The sequence below is a fragment of the Balearica regulorum genome, chromosome 4 (assembly GCF_011004875.1).
Source record: "Balearica regulorum gibbericeps isolate bBalReg1 chromosome 4, bBalReg1.pri, whole genome shotgun sequence".
Lineage (NCBI taxonomy): Eukaryota > Metazoa > Chordata > Aves > Gruiformes > Gruidae > Balearica > Balearica regulorum.
In genome coordinates, this window is record NC_046187.1 from 56,753,020 (window position 1) to 56,774,372 (window position 21,353).

The 21,353-nt window shown below is 40.8% G+C and overlaps 1 protein-coding gene across 4 annotated transcripts in view; it reads left to right on the plus strand.

Annotated features, from left to right (window-relative positions):
• Positions 1–21,353, plus strand: part of SMIM14 (small integral membrane protein 14) — a 50,046-nt gene that overhangs the window by 17,993 nt on the left and 10,700 nt on the right. For 3 of the 4 annotated variants that reach the window (XM_075752288.1, XM_075752286.1, XM_075752287.1), the window contains exons 2-3: positions 2,422–2,532; positions 20,994–21,042. In XM_075752288.1, the coding sequence (XP_075608403.1) occupies positions 2,458–2,532; positions 20,994–21,042 (124 nt within the window). In that variant the 5' untranslated portion in view covers positions 2,422–2,457. Of the gene's footprint in view, positions 1–1,004; positions 1,129–2,421; positions 2,533–20,993; positions 21,043–21,353 lie in introns of those variants that run through there. The other variant, XM_075752289.1, reaches the window with a different exon arrangement.

Consider the following 21,353-nt stretch of genomic DNA (forward strand, 5'->3'; position numbering starts at 1 on the left):
CTGCTTTATTTCAGCTCGTTAAGGTAATTCATCATGTACAATTCAGATGCCTTTGGGTAAATTCCTTCTAGTGCACCTCCACTTAAAGTTATGATGTTATATGACAGGTTAATTTTCCCCATTTATTGTCTAATCTTTTTCAGTTGTGTGTTCTACAAAGAACGTTAGCCTGGTTTCATTGGTGATGACTCTTATCTGATGTTTTGAATTCTTGTAGTCATATATAGATTAACACTTCTGTATTAATTGCTGTGACATTGCTATGTGTTACTGACTCCTAAATTCTTTCAAGTTACAGTTAAATATTGTTTTGCAACTTTACTGGTTCAAATACCTTCTTTTGGTTGTCAGCATTATGTCCAGAGAAACCATTTTGCGCTATTTAGCAATCAGTGCTTTTACCTGTTCCTCGTGCTAAAATAGTTTTAGAAAGGCTATTCTGGTTGACGTGGCGTATCATCCAGGGAGTTTGTGTAGTTAAAATATTTCTTCTATTTCCGTTGTGCAGTTCTAGTAGTTCTGAGATAATTTCACAAAAGTTAGTGTAGTATCTTTATCATTAACTCCCAAAAAGAATCATTAGATTATCCGCTGTGATCTCCTGTATATTGGAGAACATCATATCTAAACTTGGGTGCTTCTGTACTTTACTCAATAACCTGTATTTGGCTGACGCACACTGCATGTGTTGAGAGATGGGAAATCCACCCCTTCTTTGGCGGTTTGTTGCACTGGTCAGTTACTCTAGTGGTAAAAATGTATGCCTGCCTTCTCTTTTGAATTTGGTTGATTGCAGCTTGCAGTCATTGGTTCCTGATCACCTTGTCATTGAAGAACTTCTTGATACTCAGGTTTATTTTTCTGTGCAAAGCTACTTGTATACTACATAATAAAGTGATCTTTCAGTCCTTTTCTCAATACATTGCCAGATTGCTCTTTCTTAGTGTCTAGGCAAAAAGCCTTTTCTCCATCCCTTCAATTTTTTTTTCTTTTTTTCAGTTTTCAGTATTCTTTTTAGAAAGTGGAGACTAGCAGATATTCAGACTCCATAATGAAGATACGGATATCTCTTACCTTCTTTTACTATCTGGCTCTCTCCACCATGGCAGAGAATAATACAGAAAACTGGTAGGCATTGACAGAGGAAGGACTCTGAAATGCATTTTCTTTTTTCTAGCTCTTTCTTCCCCCAAGAGGATAGAAATATTGTGGTGATACATTCTGTTGAATGACAGTATCTCATAGCCATATGGGTTATTCCTCTTTCTTCTAGAGAGGTTAAAACCTTAAAATGCTTCTGTGTGATCAAGCCTGTAAGTTTTTATAGGTGATGACTACAGAGCACATCTGTTGATTCAGCACACCCTTATCAAATGGCTGCACCTTCATAAACTACTTGGTTTAGGAAATTGAGAGGATGTATCTGTTCTATGTTGCTGCATTTTTTAAGCTTGCCAGTTATCTCACATTAGGGCCCCAGTGCATGCAACACAAATGCAGTCTGAATCGACCTTTATCGATGCCAAGTTAACAAAAATATTTTGAAAATATCATTATGCAGATCTGATCTAATACAGCACTAAGAATCCTCATTCAAGAGAAATCAATCCCTGATTTGACCACAAGGGTAGAAATGCGTTGCAGTCTGCTACCTGTTTTGAGCAGCAATTAAGTCACTGAGAAACTACTGGTAAATAGTAAAGATATGCTTGTATACGCTTGACATGTCTGGTGTAAGTGGTTTTAACAGGTGAATAACCTAGAATTGATTCCTCACCATGGCCATTATATCTTCTTTGAACTTTCTGTATGGCTAAGTGAATAAACTACTTCTTTGATCTAGAATTAGTGTGCATAGCTCCATTTTTGAAGTGTTTCCAACTATATCCGCTTTTGCACCCCTGCTGTTTCCTTTCATTATACAATAAGGATGATTGTTTCTCCCTGTAGCAAAGAAGTTACCAGGTTTTAAATTATTTTCCTGTACATTGATCCAGAGGGAGAATGCCAGCAGTTTGTTAGGGGTTTAGGAATACAAGTTCCCCTGACTTTTCAAATTATATTCGTACACTGAAGAGTCCCACTAAGCAGATGAGAAACCAGAATTTAATCTTTGTAGTTCTTGTTTGTTAGGATGTATTTCATAATGGTATGTGGGAAAACCCAGGGGAGACTCACAAATTTTTGCAAAAAAAATTATTTGGCTCTTTAAGGAAGTTTGTCTGGGACACTGCTTTCAGCAACATCAAAATGTAACTGCACATACCAGACTTCTTCATTCATGCTGCCAAAGAAATAATAGGATTACCCTGCTTTGTTTTGCTTTTTCACCCTGGCATTGAATGAACTGAAACTTGATGTGAGTCTCTGGAAAATAAGGTCAGTTGAAAAAGAGTTCATTGTCCTTCTTATTCTTCATAGGTGTTCACAGACAAGTTCAGGTTTATCCGGAGAACCATGGCAGAAGGTGGATTTGATCCTTGTGAATGCATTTGCTCACATGAACATGCAATGAGAAGACTGATTAATCTGGTAAGGATAATGAGGATATTTGGAAGGGTGATTATTCAGACATTACTTCAGCTCTTGCAGATCTGCAGTTATTGATGCTTTTGATTCTGCTTATTCAGTTGCATGTACTGTTAGAATCTGTGCATCTGATTTTCTGATGAGCTTTTGAATAGTTAATACAAATGATAGCTTTCTGTTTCTTTCCCAGAGTTGCATTTTGACAGCATTGACAGTGTTTCTATTGAAATGTTTCTTTGTAACATTTTTTAGTCTGCATAAAAACAAAGAAACTACCCAGCAAACTATTTGAGATCAAAGTGATACCACACATACAAAATTCCATGTACTCATATGGCAAGATGACAATGTCTGAATTTTTAAAACTAACATTAAAAAAACCCCTAAAGTTGAGAATTGAGTGATTTTGAGTTCTAAGTTCTGTTTCTTGCTATGTCATTGATATGGTTGAGCAACTTCAAGCAAGTTATTTTACATTGCTGTAACTGTGACCTGTAAAATAGCAATGATTCTTTGCTTCTGTGTGGAGCTTAGTTCACTGTCCATTGAAGAAAAATCTACAAAGTGCTGGGGTTTTTTTCTAAGTATCATAGAATGGTTTGGGTTGGAAGGGACCTTAAAGATCTAGTTCCAACCCCCCTGTTGCAGGCAGGGACACTCTCCACTAGACCACGTTGCCCAAAGCCCCATCCAACCTGGTCTTAAACACTTCCAGGGATGGGGCCTCCACAACCTCTCTAGGCAACCTGTTCCAGTACCTCATCACTCTCACAGTAAAGAATTTCTTTCTAACATCTAATCTAAATCGACCCTCCTTCAGCTTAAACCCATTACCCCTTGTCCTGTCACTACACTCCCTGATAAACAGTCCCTCTGCAGCTTTTCTGTAGGCCCCCTTCAGGTACTGGTAAGCTGCAATTAGATCTCCCTGGAGCCTTCTTTTCTCCAGGCTGAACAACCCCAACTCTCTCAGCCTGTCCTCACAGGAGAGGTGCTCCAGCCCTCCGATCAGCTTCGTGGCCCTCCTCTGGACTTGCTCCAACAGCTCCATGTCTCTCCTGTACTGGGGCCCCCAGAGCTGGACGCAGTACTCCAGGTGGGGTCTCACAAGAGCCAAGCAGGGGGCAGGATCACGTCCCTTGACCTGCTGGTCACGCCTCTTTTGATGCAGCCCAGGACACGGTTGGCTTTCTGGGCTGCAAGCGCACACTGCCGGCTCATGTTGAGCTTCTCATCAATCAGTACCCTCAAGTCCTTCTCCTCGGGGCTGCTTTCAGTCCATTCCTCGCCCAGCCTATAGTTGTGCTTGGGATTGCGCCGACCCACATGCAGGACCTTGCACTTGGCCTTGTTGAACTTCATGCGGTTCACATGGGCCCACCTCTCCAGCCTGTCAAGGTCCCTCTGGATGGCATCCCTTCCCTCCAGCGTGTTAACCACACCACACAGCTTGGTGTCGTCAGCAAACTTGCTGCGGGTGCACTCAGTCCCACTGTCCATGTCACTGACAAAGATGTTGAACAGTGCCGGTCCCAGTACTGACCCCTGAGGAACACCACTCATCACTGTTCTCCACTTGGACACTGAGCCGTTGACCACAACTCTTTGAGTGTGACCATCCAGCCAATTCCTTATCCACCGTGTGGTCCATCCATCGAATCCATGTCTCTCCAATTTAGAGACAAGGATGTCGTGCAGGACAGTGTCAAATGCCTTGCACAAGTCCAGGTAGATGATGTCAGTTGCCCTTCCCTTATCCACAGATGCTGTAACCCCATCATAGAAGGCCACCAAGGTTGTCAGGCACGATTTGCCCCTAGTGAAGCCATGTTGGCTGTCACCAATCACTTCCTTGTTTTCTATGTGCCTGGGCATAGTCTCCAGGAGGGTCTGCTCCATGATCTTGCCAGGCACGGAGGTGAGACTGACCGGCCTGTAGCTCCCTGGGTCTTCCTTTTTACCCTTCTTAAAAATGGGCGTTGTGTTCCCCCTCTTCCAGTTGGCGGGAACTTCACCAGACTGCCAGGACTTCTCAAATATGACAGCGAGTGGCCTGGCCACTTCATCCGCCAGTTCCCTCAAGACCCCCGGATGCAACTCATCAGGTCCCATGGACTTGTGCACCTTCAGGTTCCTTAGATATTCTAAGATCAGGAACCTGATCTTCTCCTACAGTGGGCAGTTCTGCATTCTCCCAGTCCCTGCCTTCTGTGGCCTGGGCAGTGTGGCTCAAGTATTTGGCAGTGAAGACTGAGGCAAAGAAGTCATTGAGTACTTCAGCCTTCTCCATATCCTGGGTAACCAGTTCACCCGTTTCACTCCGGAGGGGACCCACATTTTCCCTCGTCCTCCTCTTATCACTAACATACCTATAGAAGCTTTTCTTGTTGTCCTTGACATCCCTGGCCAGACTAATTTCTATGAGGGCTTTGGCTTTCCTAACCTGCTCCCTGGCTGCTCAGACAGTTTCTCTGTATTCTTCCCAGGCTACCTGCCCTTGCTTCCACCCTCTGTAGGCTTCCTTTTTTTGGTTTGACTTTGCCCAGGTGCTTCTTGTTCATCCATGGGGGCCTCTTGGTGTTTTTGCTTGACTTCCTCTTTGTTGGGATGCATTGCTCCTGAGCTTGGAGGAGGTGACCCTTGACTATTAGCCAGCTGTCTTGGGCTCCTCTTCCTTCCAGGGTTTTGTCCCATGGTATTCTACCAAGCAGATCCCTGAAGAGGCCAAAGTCAGCTCTGCTGAAGGCCATGGGTAGTGAGCTTGCTGCGCACCCTCCTCGCTGCCCTGAGGATCCTGAATTCCACCACTTCATGGTCACTGCAGCCAAGGCTGCCCTTGAGCTTGACGTCCCCTACCAGGCCGTCCTTACTGGTGAGAATAAGGTCCAGCATGGCACCTCTCCTCGTGGGCTCCTCTGTCACTTGGAGAAGAAAGTTGTCATCGACACATTCCAGGAACTTCCTGGATTGCTTACGCTCAGCTGCGTTGTCCCTCCAGCAGATGTTAGGGTGGTTGAAGTCCCCCATAAGAACCAGGGCTTGTGAGTGTGTAAAAATATAAATTTTTTAAAAATAACACTAACAATTGTGAACTGTGAGCAATTAGGTGAACTTGATTACAACTCTAATTTAGTTAAACTTTTTTTTAAGATTACATTGTACATCAGCTTCATTTGATGTACTTCCCCTTGTTGATTTTCATAAATTTGGTTTTATCCCATTTTTTTTCTTAGGTCTTAAATTCACGTCCTTTTAAGTTACTGAGTACATCAACTGCTCAAGGCAGTATGTGTGAAGAGCATCCTCTCTAGGATCAGGCCCTTCTTCAAGAGGTTTCTTACCAGTATTTTAGAAGGGTTTTCAGGAAAATGTGACATCCACTAGCCTATAATAAGAGTAGGCCTAATGTGTAAGTCCCCAAAGAATGTATGTCTGGAAATAAGGAATCAATTTGTGTGCTTGCCCTTAAAATAAAATCACTTCCATGTGCATACATCCACAAAAGAACAAACTTGTTTTAAACAGCGCTTTGCAAGGAGTATATATAGCTGCTTCTTCCAAATGTGTGGTTTGCACTCTCATAGCCCTGCTTCACCCTGAACATAAAATCCTGAGCATCCACACTTTCTTGGCCTTGGAGTGTGTTGTTACACTATCTCATCTGGAGTGCCAGGGGAAGAACCTAAAGCCAGGTAGATGCTGTACCTGTGTGTGCTCTCAGGGAGCTTGGATGACCCCATTTTCTAGAATGATTCTGCTCAGAGTAAGCAGAGTTCACCACCCATGTCCATAACGCAGCACTGCAGAACCTGTGCCATCGCATGCTCACATTGTGCCCCTGGGCCTGTGTGCACAGAATGCCTCCTCAAAAGCACGCAAGCCACACTGGAAGCCAAAATCCCCAGACCAGGCGCTCTCAGTGAGAGGGCTGCATCAGTGGTTGCAGCAGAAGGCAAACCAATCCCCTACAAGAACAAGAGGAAATGACAAGCGCTTGTCATCTCACAGACCGCAAGACCCTTGGGCTAAGTATCAAAGCTGGAGTTGCCAAACAGCCCAGATCTGTGTAGTGGCCAGCTGCACCAAAGTCCAAAATGAAAAATACAGCATGTCTGCATAGCCAATTCCATGTGCTTTATGGGCCTGATACCATTTCCCTTTGGTAGTTCCCAAATGTGCAGCCAGTGCTCTTGAGTCCCACAAGTTATTAGAGGTTGACTCACTTATTACTGAACAGACAACAGCCTTGTTTGGGGGATGGAGGTGCAAGAAGTGAAAGGGATGTGTGCCCATTTGCTGGCATTATCAGAATTGTTCAGGGTGGAAGGGACTTCAGGAGGTCATTTAGGCCGACCTCCTGCTCAAAGCAGGGTCAACAGTGAATTCACACCAGGTCATTCAGGGCTTTTATTCCAGCTGAGTCTTGAAAACCTTCAAGGATAGTAATTATGCAGCCTCTTGGGGCAACCTGCTCCAATGTTTGACAGTCCTTGTGGTAGAGCATTTTTTCCATCCACTGTTTTAGTTGAATGTTTCCTACCCTTTGCCCTACAGCACTGTGAAGAGCCTGTTCTGTCCTCTCAGTAATCTCCTTGTAAGTACTGGGGGGCTGCTGTTAGATCCACCCAAAACTATCTTTTCTCTGGGCTGAACAAGCCCAGCTCCCTTACCCTCTCCTTATAGGACAAGTGCTCCAGCCCCTGGTGACCCTCTACTGAATTCATTTCAGCCTGTAAATATGTCTTGTGTAGAGAAGCCCGAGACTGGATACAGTATTCCAGATACGGGCTTAAAGCGCTGAGTACAGGGGTGTAATCGCATCCTTCAGTCTACTTACATGCTATTTAAAGGTCAATGCTATTGGCACAAGGGCGTAGAAAATTGAGGCTTCTGTGGACAACAGTTGTCGCTTCTGTGAAGCCTCTATGTCAGGGCCCAGCCATCCTAGTTCATGCTTCCCATTAAGAAGCACAATTTCAAAATATTCTGAGCTCTTCCTGCTGCCCCCGTACGGACGCTCATACACATGTTCTTTCCCAAGAAGGATTTTCCTCTTGTCCTCAACTTGACATTTGTGCCATATGCCACAGTTGTGTTGATTTTAGGCTTCTGGACACGTGCAGCAGTGGTGACAAAGGAACCTCCAGGACCAAGTTTTAGGAAGTTGGGAGGGAGAAAGGAGGATGCATGTTGATTGCTCTTTCCTCTGAGGTTTGTCAGATGCCAGTCTGAACCAATATGGTTGAGGCTTTCAACCCCCATTCAGCATTTTTTATCTTTTCACTTTTTGCTGGAATATACTGACGGGCAACAGCACCAGTGTGGTGGGTTGACCCTGGCTGAGGGCCAGGTGCCCACCAGAGCCGCTCTATCACTCCCCTCTTTTATTAGACAGGGGAGAAAAAGTACAATGAAAAAAAACTTACGGGTCGAGATAAGGACAGGGAGAGATCATTCTCTAATTATCATCACGAGCAAAACAGACCGAACTTAGAGAGGGAATTCATCTTATTTATTACTAAGCAAAACAGAGTAGAGGAATGAGAAATAAAACCAAATCTTAAAAACACCTCCCCCCACCCCTCCCATCTTCCCGGGCCCAACTTCACTCCCGGCTTCAACCTCCGCCCCCCCCAGCGGCACAGGGGGACGGGGAGTGGGGGTTACGGTCAGTTCATCACGCGGTGTTTCTGCCGCTTCTTCATCCTCAGGGGGAGGACTCATTGTTCCCCCGCTCCAGCGTGGGGTCCCTCTCACGGGAGACAGTCCTTCACGGCCTTCTCCAACGTGAGTCTCCTCCACGGGGTGCAGACCTTCGGGAGCAAACTGCTCCAGCGTGGGTCCCCCACGGGGTCACAAGTCCTGTCAGCAAACCTGCTCTGGCGTGGGCTCCTCTCTCCACGGATCCACAGGTCCTGCCAGGAGCTTGCTCCAGCGCGGGCTTCCCACGGGGCCACAGCCTCCTTCAGGTGTCTCCACCTGCTCCGGCGTGGGGTCCTCCACGGGCTGCAGGTGGAATCGCTACACCCCCTCATCCTCCCTCCATGGGCTGCAGGGGGACAGCCTGCTTCACCATGGTCCTCACCACGGGCTGCAGGGGAATCTTGCTCCGGCGCCTGGAGCACCTCCTCCCCCTCCTTCTTCACTGACCTTGGTGTCTGCAGATGTTCTTACATCTTCTCACTCCTCTCTCTGGCTGCAAAAGCGCTCTCTAACTGTTTTTCTCTTTCTTAAATATGTTATCACAGAGGCGCTGATTGGCTTGGCCTTGGCCAGCGGCGGGTCCGTCTTGGAGCCGGCTGGCATTGACTCTATCAGACACAGGGGAAGCTTCTAGCAGCTTCTCACAGAAGCCACCCCTGTAGCCCCCCCCGCTACCAAAACCTTGCCACACAAAACCAACACAACCAGTCAGCCAGTTCTTTTTATGTTGTAGCTGGAGGATTCTAGCTATGAATGAAGTAGACAAGTTGTGTCCAAAGTCAGAAGAATTGCCACAAAGGTCTGTGAGATTTTGTTCCTGGGCTGCTCCACGCAATCAGTGTAAGGTGGGTGCAAATGGATCATCTGGAGGCACACTAGTTCCTGCATTGTGAATGTAAACAGCACATTGTAGGTGCACCCTCTTGGGCAGTCACCAAGACCAGTCTAACAGTGTTCTTGTGTAGTTGCAGGAATGGAGTTTATTGCTCAGTGTCCAGCTTCCAAAAAGATGATACCAATTAGCACTTGAAACTGTGCAGAGTAAGGGGAAATGCCAGATTTCATCTATCCTAAAAAGCAAAACAGATGCTCCTAAATATTAATAAGAGCAAATCACTAACTGGGATAATTCAGCAGAGTCTAGAAAGGAAAACTCTGAAAAGTCTCAGTCAGTAGCCAGACTATCCTCAAGTAACCTGTTGCGTGCTTTTAGCACAAGACTTGCTAAACCTTCATTATTGCATCTGTAACTTTTATGCTTCAGTAAGAGTTTGCTTTCTAAGCTGCTGTTTTGTCACTCAATCTTACACAACATAAGCAAAAAGGAATTTTACTATTTGCTTTAAAAGGAACTCCTGGGCATCGGTTCTCAAAGTTGCTGAACTCTACAAGTCTTAATGGAGACTGGGTGCCCACTACCTCTGAAAGTTGGATCCTCAAAACCTTTACTCCAAAACTATTGCAATATAAGAAAGCAAGGCAATCTGTAGTTGTTCAGCCTGTGGGGGAGAAAAACATACCCAAATATGCTGTATACCCAGAGTGGTTCCCTATACCCACTTAATTGTTGATTCTTTTTAACCTAAATAGGTATAAAACCCACCAGAGCACATTTGAATGGTATTACAGCTGGGTTTACTTGTCAGGATTTTGAAGCAAATTGTATAACAAGGTGGTTGTAATTATCTCCAGACTGAGCGTTGTAAATCCAGAAATTCAGAGTCAAGATTAAATTTAACAGAGTAACAATGTAATTATAAGAGATACCCCAGTGTGGAAATGTACTATTAGGATTCTTCAGTCCAGTAACAACACTGTGCAAAACCACCATGATTGATGTAGACTTTAATAACTTGCATTTAGATTAAACTAATTTTACAGACTAATGTGTTTATACCTGTATAGAACAACACTGATAAGACTCAAGGCTTCTGCTAATGAAGAAGGCATGATGTATTCAGTTATGATTATTACATGTAGAGTTAAAAATACATATTCAAGTAGACAGGATTTCTGCTAGACTTAACTGTATGGGAAATTTGAATGATGCTGCTAAGGCAAGGTCAGAAGGAGGTCGAAAAGTCTGAATTTACAACCTGAAGTTCTCATTTTAATTCCCAAAGTTTTACTTTTAATTTCTAATTTAATTGATGTATTTATTTTGAAATTCTTAGAAAATGTATTTGGTTCAAAGTACAATTTGTGGATGAATACATTGATTTTTTTATATAGCATATTGTTTAAATCTCTACTTGAAATGCAGACTTCATCTTGTCATTACAATTAATGCTTATACAATTAAAAAAAAAAAGCTATTGTCATTTAAACTCTTCTTCCTCTCTGCTATTAGCAACACCACAGAAAATTACAAACAAGAAAGCTGTTTTTTTAAAAGGCTAACTCTTACTAAGCTACATGGCTTGATTATTTTTCTGTCCTTTGTTTTGCTTGACTAAACAGGGATTTGTTTTGTTGAGTTTTTTTTTCTTCTTAATGTATGATACCGTGAAGATTTTGTAGACAGTGGACTGTATATCTGTAATGTGCATGATAGTTTAAAAGATTTTTTGCTGCTTATTATGTTAACTGGGAGATACTGTTCAACACCACAGTTCTTATATATGCGTACTTAAGTGGCATTGAATTCTGTTATGCTGAATGTTCTATCATTTTCCTGAAGTGGATTTTTCAGGGTTTTCCTTGGTGTCAAAATATGAAAATTTTGCACATGGTAAACTTCTGTAGTGTGCCCACTGTAAATAGTAAGCAAATATTATGATTTCCAAATATTCTTAGGAAACAATAGAAATCGCAGGTCTTTGGCTGTATCTTCATAAATATAATTTCTAGTATGTAATACCTGTGGCAACATCTGTTACGATTTGGTGGTGTTGTGTAACTATTTGACTATTGTATGTTGGGCTCACTGTTTACTCTATGGATATAGCAGATAATTGGGAACTTCCATAAGAGGAAGTAAGCATAGAAGAAAAATATCATAAGACTTTCCATCCTCTGCAGATACACAAGAATTGTCAAAAGACAATGACAGATCTGTTAGCTAGTATGACTTTATCTCCTGTTCAGTCTCCTCCATCTGCAAAACTTATTTTGACAAGAAGAGCCAAAGTTCAAGAATGAAGAGCAACAAACGACATCAAGTACTTCATGGGGGGGACTCTGTCAGACAAGGGGCTGGTTGTTTGAAAGAGTCATGGTGAAGGACATTCTGTGCTACCCAGAGGAAATGGTTCCTGTCATAGTTGTGGCAGAAGATAGCAAATCTCTGGAAAAGAATGATGTTATATTTAAACCTTTTTATTTCCCTTTTTTCCACTTCTTTTGTAAAATAAAGATCTGATTGCACTATGTTACTCCTCCAGACTTCGATGCTCTCTGAGTAAGCATGGCTGATCTGTGGAGTATCTTAGCCCAAGGCTCACTTCAAGGCTGAAAACTAGACTGAAAACACAGTGTGTGTGGGGGGATAATTATACAGAGTGCATCTTCCATCAAGCCTGCGACCTGTGTATGACTAAGAGTGGCCAGAAATGTCAAAGCAAGCCAGTTACACACATAACTTTGTATGATGTAAACATCCTCTCCCCTCCCCTTCTGATACAGTATTATTTACTTTACAGAAAGTGTGACTTTAGAATTCTCTCATACTAGTTTCTATGAAAATGAGCAACATGTTCTTTAACCCAAAACATTTCTCTTCTGTATTATGAAAGGACCCATTTTGATGAACTGCCAGCAGTTCTACTGTAGAGATTTGATGGCCTTACAGACCTCTGTGGGAATTAAAACCTTGTGTTTTCTTCTTCTGTAGCTAATTGCAAAGTAATGGCCCATGTCTACTTATGTTGTTATACCAGAAGACTTGAATGTCTCGGAAACTCTGGGGGATACAAAGCAAATCATTCTTTATTTTAATCTGTCTTGTATTTTGAGGTGTCACTAGGTTGCAAAAGTTGCAAATTCTCAACTATTTCAACGCAATTCGTTCAAATGCTCCTGTGAACCAAGTTTCCACGTAATTTCTCTTGGCCAGGTCATTTTAGTCTTACTATTATAAACTGGCATAGTCTGAAATAGTATTCAGCATAGCCATGAATCTTGGCTGAGGGAGACCTTGTGCAAACAGCACAGAATAAGCACAGATGACTAAAATAGATCTGTGCTGTGTGCTGCAAATGGTTGAAAAGCTCTCAAGATGTCAGCACAGCTAAGCCCGACTTAAATGGTCCCTCAGGCAACCAGCAAAAGCAAGTTACCCTACTGACGTAGCCTTCTACGTCTGTAGAAGTTCTGGAACATCAGAACTATACCAAATACATTTGTGATAATTTAAAGTGACCTCCTAAATATGGAAGTTGCCCTGGAGACTTCTTACATGTGTTCCATGGCATCTGTTTTCTAATTTATTTTTTTTAATAGCAGTTGCTACTGCTTCTAGTCTATACACCAAGAGCAGGAAATTGCATTTGGCTCTCGCTTGACCCTTTTTTTCCCAGTTCAAGCTGGTTCAAAAAGGACCTTTCCCAACAGTTGAACCTTAGGTTGCTCATTAGGACAAAGAAGCTGTCCTTCTGAGATGCAGGGGGAAAGACTCGATGCACCTCCAAAGGCACCAGGCCAAAAGAATAAAACACAAGGTTGGAGTGGCAGGGTGTGAGTCTGTTCCTGAGCACTCTTGCTCCACTGGCTCCCATTTTCCCACCTTCACTGGGTGCTCAAGGTGCTGGTGTTGCATAGGTTAAGGCCCCCACAGAATTAATGCGCTGCAAATGGTCTTTAAGCTAGACATTAGTTCTAGATCAAGCAGTTTAAATGGAGATTATTTTCTAGGCAGGTAAGTGGATGTTTAAAAAAAATGAAAAGAAGCCATGAAAAATGGTGTCCACTCGGGTCTGTGTCCCATGGAGACCACTTTTTCCTATAAGGGGTTAGGTTTAAGTACTGAACTGAAAGTTGAAGGTGCCTGTCATTCTTTGCATTTTCCATTCCTCATCTTTGTAGTATGGTGGAAGCTGCTGCTTCTTAAGCAGTGTGTGTATATATATATATATATAAAAAAATATATTAAAAAAAAATCTCAGTGACAGCTCATGACCACCTCAAAGCAAGCATATTGTGACAGTATTGCAAACAGTGTAGAAAATTATGCATTGAAAATTCTGTCAGCTTGATATTCCAGAAGTAATTAATAGCTGTAACCTGTATTATGAATGGCTGAACTGTGTTGGATGATCAGAGCTGTGCTGTAGCCATCTCATTTGAGGAAAAAGGAGAAAATTATGCTTTTTCTCTCAGGCCACATGTGGATGTAATCAACACTTAGAGCAAACTGTACTTATCTGTTGGAACTCCTAGTTCTAAGCCTTTTCCTCGAGGCTGTCTACGTGGGAGTACCCTTTTCACTTGCTAATATGCATCATTTTTTTGTTAAAAAAACCCATGTGTATTCTGGTTTTGTATTTTAGATATGTTTGCTAATGCCCTCTTGGGACATCTGTGTATGTTCATGATTGTTTTTTGATGCCTCTATAGTAATATTGTGTAATATTCTATCATCCATTTGTTGTCTAGTATTTCATGTAGTCAGAGATGCATGTGCTCCTTGTAATGATCCTGACTATCACACTGCTGCATCTTCTTTGCCCGGACTCTCCCTGTTCTAAATTCCTTCTGCTTTGCGTTCACTAAAAGTAGGATGCCAGTGATATCCCAGGTCCTCAAGGCCAGCAAATTATAAAATCAAGTACCAATAAAAGCCATGCAATTGTAGAAAAGGGAGGGAAGTGTGGAAAAGGAGGGTTTATATGACGCTGAGGTGAAACAACAATCCCAGGAGAAATGAAAAAATAAAACGAAGAATGAGTTCTGGCCTGAATCAGGGCTCCTGTTTGCACAGGGGTCACTCTGACTTGTTTATCTGCTGCATCTTCCTCCATACAATTTCATGTCTTTCAGTATGAAAGTTAAAGTTCTCCCTCTGTCATAACTGGCTGATGGTTCTGGGCCTTAAGAGTTGGTTTGTAATCTAGGAACATTATTCTGAAAGGTACCAACCATTCTTGCCATGAGAGAGAAAGTTGTTGCCTCACAGGACTGAACTCCTTATTTTTATCACAGACTGTTATTCTCTCCTTGTATGAACAATAATTTGTTTTATTTTAATTCTGCATATGCTTATAGGAAATGTAGGAGTGGGGAAGGCAGTGTTCACTTTTTCCTTGTTTATTCCTCAAAGAGAAGCTAACGTAGTGTATGAGACAATTTAATTCCATCAGTATGCCCTTCTTTTCCCCTTATTTTTCTCTTATTTCTCTTGGCCAGCTTGTAGCAGAATAATGCATGTAGGTGCCATTTTTTGCATCTTTAAATCTGAACTCTATGGATAATGCTACAATTCAGTTTGCAACCTGGCCTATCCTACCACAGCAATTTATTTATTGTAGTGTTTACTAAATCATTTGTATACTTTGGACAGAACAGATGTGGCTGCCAACAAAGCTTAAACAGTGATTTCATTACTCAGAAGCATGAGAACACAATCGGGTGTATGCCATGGTGTTGGCATCTTCTGACATCATTGGGGAGAAAAAGCAGAGCTTACAACTGGTCTAAATTGCAAAAAAATGTTTTCACAAGGGATGATATTTTGCCCTTGTTATCACATAAAATTTTCTATCAACAGTCTTTTTGATTCCATTTTAAATTTACTTTTATTCTTAGGGTAAATGACCATATCAAGTTAGTTATTTGTCCTTGCTTTCCTACTTATCTATCCTTTTCATTGCCACCATTATCCATTTCTACTCTGTTATCTTTGCACTTAGTTTATCTGTTTCTTTCACACAATTCTCTGGACTTTCTTTCATCACAATTTTTTGTATGGAGATCTTTTTCCATTCATGTCTTTTCTGAGCACTTATTTCTGCTCTGAGCTGTCTCAAAAGTTACTCTAAAAGGCAATTATTTTAATTATCTCTACATAAATTATTTTCATCTCATCTGCCGTTCACACTAGACTTCACTGATTATTGTACTGTGTTCCTGCCACTAGTCCTGGTGTTCTCGTTTTGTTACCTTTTTATTACACCATTTCTGGAGTTGGAAAGTGCTTTTGGGCAGGGATTATGCCATTATTTTTTCTGAAAAATGACAAACTGGTGAGCTGTCTGATCATTGCTATCTTCCTGATATTTGTATGCTTTGTCTTTTTTTTTTTTTTAAACTCTTGAAGAAAGTGTTCATACTGGATAGAAACTCTTTTTTCAGGCAAGATGCTATTGACTTTAATAAAAAAAATTAAAATTGTCTGAGCAGAGATTGTAGCACCAGTCCCAGGGTTTGTGAAACAGTTGAACTCTGGGGTAGCAAATTCTGAGAACTCATCTGAAGAGTTTTAGAAAACTCCTCTAAAGAAGCAGCAAGGGAATTGGCACAAGAACAAGTTACTGTGAAGGTAGGCAGAAATCTGCATTTCCTTCTCCACAGTAGCTATCTGTGATGAGCGGTAAATGCAAAGTAGCTTAACTACTTTCATGGCAAGACTGAAATGATCCCAGTGGCTGAGGTCACTGTATTGGAAAGACAAGTTCTCTGTTTAGCTAGATGAGCCTGTTTCACTGGGCTTACTGTTTCACTTGGACTTCAGTGATTTTGTGGGGCAGCTAACATGCAGTAAAAGTTCACACCCTTTTTTAACCACACAGTGGCATGTTTGTTTGCCCATAGTAGGTTTGCACATGAAAAAAAGTAGAGTCTTCACTTAATATAGTGACTTTACAAAAAAGTTTCCAGAGGCCAATAGCAGTGTACCTTTACTGTGACTCTTCACGTTTTGTTCACAGCTGGGGATTGTGAGAAGCGGTGGCTCTCATTGCTAAAAACCGTGCAGGCTCCTAGCAGAACCAGGATCTGTTGTAAGAGTAGCAGCAGGACACAGGTTTCAGGTATGCTTGATGGGTAGGTGCTGTTGATCCACAAGATGGCATGTTAAAACTCTTCTTTATATATAGTGTCAAAGGAGCGGGATCTAAGCACGGTTGTGCTAGTGTGAAGGTCTAAAAACTGTGTCTTGTGGAAGAAGGAAAAAAAAGAAAGGAAGAGCTATTTCAAATTTGAACAGGGAGCCATTTTAAATGTGCTCTTTTTAATTTTGCAATGCAAAATTTCAGTGTCGTGGGGAAATAGTGAGGAAAAGCCCCTTTCTCTCTTACCACTCGAAGTAACTTGATTTCTTTTCTTCTCGGCATTGTGTTTGGTTTACATTCAAAATACGTCAGTAAGGGGACACTGATTTGCTGTAATTCAGCCACTGGTGCCTCCCAGTTCCAAGAACTTCTGAGGGGCTTCGTTGAAACCAAATATTCGTATTGACCAAGGGTTCTTGTGGTGTGGGGATTATTAATTTAAATTATTTTAACTTAAGCTATTCAAGATTTTAAATGTACTCGGAGGGAAGTTCACCATTATGTTTTAAATAATGTGCATTTATAATTGGTATTTTGACTTACATTGCCTGCAAGTTTGCATTGTATTAAACCTGAAAATTTCGGAGCCTTTTTAGCTCCCTTTAGCTATTTACAATTTGTGTTTACTTCATTTTGGACAATAAAAGATAAATTAGTTCATTTTTTGGTTCACATGCACTAAGCCATTTATTGTATTTGGATGACAAACTGCACAGAGAATGTTAAAATTCAGATACAATCCTCTTCATTTAAATGGAAGAAAATAATAATTTCTATAAATATTTAGGTTTGTAACATTTTTCACTCTCTTGTTGAATGAGCCCCATTGTTTCACTCACCTAATTTCTGTGTTCTTTTTAAGGGCCTGTTCCAGAATATACTGAAAACCATGAAAAGGCTGTTGCTGGCTTTAGCAGGTGTTAGATCAGGCAGTCAACTATTAATCTTCCACTAAATTCACATTTTTGACAACACAAGGATCTCTGAAATATGAATAAAACCAAAACCACCATTAATAATATTGCCCATAAGTATGTAAGAGTTAACATACTCTAAGAATTACTTCTCTATTCAGATTTTTCTCATCAACTCTGTAATGTTCCCAGTCTGAAAAACATTGAGTGTATTTGAAAAGCCTTTTTCAGGGTTTTGTTGAGAAGAGGGAAGGTCTAGTTCAACTTTTTACTGTTATTCCACAAACTTGGATCCAAACTCCCCCTCCACATCGGAATAGAAAATCTGAATACAAAGGACTGTTTATTTCCAGACCCTGATAATTGAATGATGAATTGATGATTGAAATGCCTCACATTCCATTTTTTTCCAACAGTTGTATGTCCCTTAAGGGTGTAGTTACCAAGAGAGAGCTAATTGGTAGAAGGAGCATTCTTGTTTCAGCAAAGGGTATTACCTTACCCAGCCATTCAACTTACGTAAGCATTTCTTACGCGTGCCGGAATCGTTTCTCGTCTTTTGACTAATTGGGTGACTGCAAGGGATCAGATTTGTATTGAGCTAGGAACTAGTTCACCTGAGTGAATTGAGAAAAATCTGTTTTTACTGCTGCTCGTTTTCCATCACCTGCCATGTTTCATCCCAAGAGAACAATATGCCACCTGACACTGAGCTGTTAAAAACAGATTTGTTACCTGGCACCCTGGCTTACAGAGCCCTCCTAGAGCTTCTGCTCATGGATTACTGATGTTTTGCATGTGCTTGTAGTTGGGAGGGGAAGTGAGCATGTGAAGGTATTTGAGTGTGGTTTTTGTCATGCGATCTATGGCTTCTTAAAACCTATTTGAGTCTATGAGTGGTCCTGTTCTGACCAAATCTTCTCCAGCACAAGTAGTTTATATAAGAAATTTTTATATTACCTGGAATAGTTAAGAAATATTTGTATTGCTGGATATGAATGTAGCAGACACTATGAAGTGTCATTTTTTCAGGTGGGATCTTTAAATCTGCGTGATTATGTGATTAGGTATTATTTTCAGTTTAGAGGAATTTCATAGAAATTATAAAAAATGCAGGGTTTTCATACTTTTCTCTTAGAACTGTTTCACAACGTAATTTGAGGTTTCTAAACCTACCTTGTACAGTTAGTTTCTAAATCCCTGTGAAAAAAATGGAGTATTTGTTGTCCAAGCCCTCTGGAAAGCCTAGCCCTATTATCAGACAAAGTACAGATGGCTCTGTGCTTTGTAAAGGTTCCTCTGTACATCATTCCTCCATACATAAGCAGACTTTTTTCCTTATTGGCAGGATATAATATAAGAGCATTTTTTCAGCAGAGATCTGTAGAGCAACTCCTAATGGTGTTTTTCTTCAGACTACTTGCTTACTGTAATATTTCTATCATTGATGCTTCCAGCAGTATTTTTGATTCTAAGGTCTTGGAGTCTGTCCTGTCTTTTGAGAAGCTACCAAGGGTGCCTGAAGGATTAAACTCAGTATCTCAGTGCAACCTCTGGGCACACAAAATCTCAGGTATTTAATACTTATTGTGACTTCATCAGGTGGCCTACTACATCAACAGGCATTTCCAGACAGCGTGCAGGCTTTTCATGAAGAAATGGTCAAGGGAACAGTGAAGGACAAAGCGTGATGTGATAGTGGTCACCCCTGAGACTGCTCTTCAGGAAAGGCCTAGCTGTAGCCACAATATCTTTCTGTTGTTAAATAAGCTTCTCTGGTGGTTCACATATTCATGTCAGTCAAAGCTGGAGCTCCATCTTTTTTTTTTTTCATGGTAGCAGTGGAAGCCTGTCTGGTAGGCAGGTGAAGGAACAGGATGTTAGCAGCAACAAAAAGTACATGCACCATTTTTTGACATGGCTTTTATAGAAACGTTAATTGTGTGAGTTTAAAAAAGTTGTATTTGGACAAAGTGTAACACTTAGAATGGGAGATAACTAATATTGTGGCTAGAACACTCCAAGGCAGTGTTTCCTATCTGGGCAAACTAGATACGCTGTGTGAGTACTAGCCATCCTGGGGACAGAGGCGTAAGGAGATGCTATATGCTTCTTGATCTATATGATGTTTCTGATCATATACCTATTACTCATTTTAATTCTGGGCATCATTCTGTGTTGCTGCAAGCTGTGTATTACAGAGTAGGGATTATAAATTAAACCCCCTCCAGAACTAAACCCTTAAACAAACAGAAGGTAAGTATGTTGCTGATCTCTTTAAAATGTAGGTATAGTGATATCCAGTTTTCCCAGTTCAGGAATCTCTCAGTGTCAGATATTCCAAATCGGTACTATTGCTAATGTAAAACCTCCTCTTTGAGAATGAATCCCAAAGTTTGAAAATAAAATGAGCTTTTACTTTTATATAAGAAGGGCAGGAAATATGCGTAGTTTGAAAGATTTTTTTTTTTAATAAGGTAAGTAGAAGTCTTTTGTTTGAATCTCCCCAACTGTTTTTTTAAACTGTAGAAATAGCTGAAAGGTTAAATCCAGCCTTCCCAATACTTCCTAAGGAACTTCTTTGTAGTCTCACTAAATTTGCTAGCAGATCTTAATATTAATGAAAGAATGAAGGTGATCAGTCTCCAATTACATTTTTTTTTCTTTCTCAAATGCATCAGTCATTGAAAATCATTATGATAAAGGAAGGAGCTTAAACTTTTCCAAATGTCTTCCTTCTTCGGTTGCTCATCTGTTTCCTTGACATGCTTTGCATAACATTATGACTACTTACAGCAAATCAGTTATGCCAATACAAGGGGAAATTGGGTTTGTAGAAATTATTCACGTATTTCTTTCATGAGGAACATAATCTTTTCTTCTTTTTTACATTTGTATATATTTACGCTGATAATAAACAGATTAGCCTGTTGTGACAGGAAGTGTTGAGATTTGTGACACTACTGTGATGTAAAACCTGTCAAAAAGCAAATGTCAGTTCCAACCAAGGCATTGTAACAATTTTGTACTTTTAACAACTTTTGTTATTAATCAGTGTAGTTTACCTAAGCAGAGGAAGAACCTATTTCCATAATAGAGCAGATTAAATCCTATCCATTTAACCTCTCTGTGTCTGATAAAGAATGTGATATTTGCCGTTCTTTTTTGACTCTGTCATCTGTAAAACAGTTATACTGATTTGCAGGTTATCCAGTGTTGACTTTTCTTGCAGTTAGCAAGCTTACCTAGTCTGTAAATGCAAATAGTCATTACAGTTGCTAAAAGCACTTTAAATTTTTCCCCATCAGAAAAAGAAAAATCAGTAAAATACATATTGAAATCTGCCTTTAAAAAAAGATCTTAGGTGGAAAAAATAGGAATTGCTCAGTTTAAATATGAAATTTTAATTCAGCTTCTCTGTGCATAACCATTATCACATTCTGATCATTTATTGTTATGTAATCACAGAGTATCTTAATGTTACTCAATCTAGATAATAATAGTAACACCTATCCACTATAAATCCCAAAATGTGCATAGAAAGCATATCTGTATCTAACAATGTCTATATCACTATAGTATTTTAACTTGAATTTTAAAAGGTATTCGGTGGCTGCAACCTGTGTGGAAGCAATAGCACTTTAGTCAGGTGATTTAAAGGTATTTTGTAAATAGTGTTCAGAAACTACATCCATACCTGGGATTCTCCACACACCATAAGCCAAGTGTGATGGCGTGAAGAATCAGTTATAATCTTCCTTATCTCAAACTTGTGCTCTGACATTGTGCTAAGTCACAGTTTTGGTAAAAGGTGACCAAGTCTCATTGCTAAGTGTCATGCCTTTCTTTTTCTCTGTTTCAGCTGAGACAATCCCAGTCATACTGCACAGACACAGAATGCCTTCAGGAACGTGAGTAACTATCGAGATCAGGTGCATGGAAGTAAAATAAACAGTAGTAATTAAAATACAGTCTTACTGGTTTTTAAAATGCAGCTGTTGATTTAATGTTACAGGAACATATTACACAAAATCAAATACCACAGTACTAAAACTGTTATGCGGGGGAGGTAATTTCTGAGTATCTGTGATGCAGATTAACAGTGGTACGTTGGAAGCATTGTATGGAAGCGGCAATGGTGAGCAGGCTGGAGGTATCAATATACCAGCAGGACTATTCATTGGGCCCCAAGTATTACTGAATCTTACCATTAGCCTCCAAA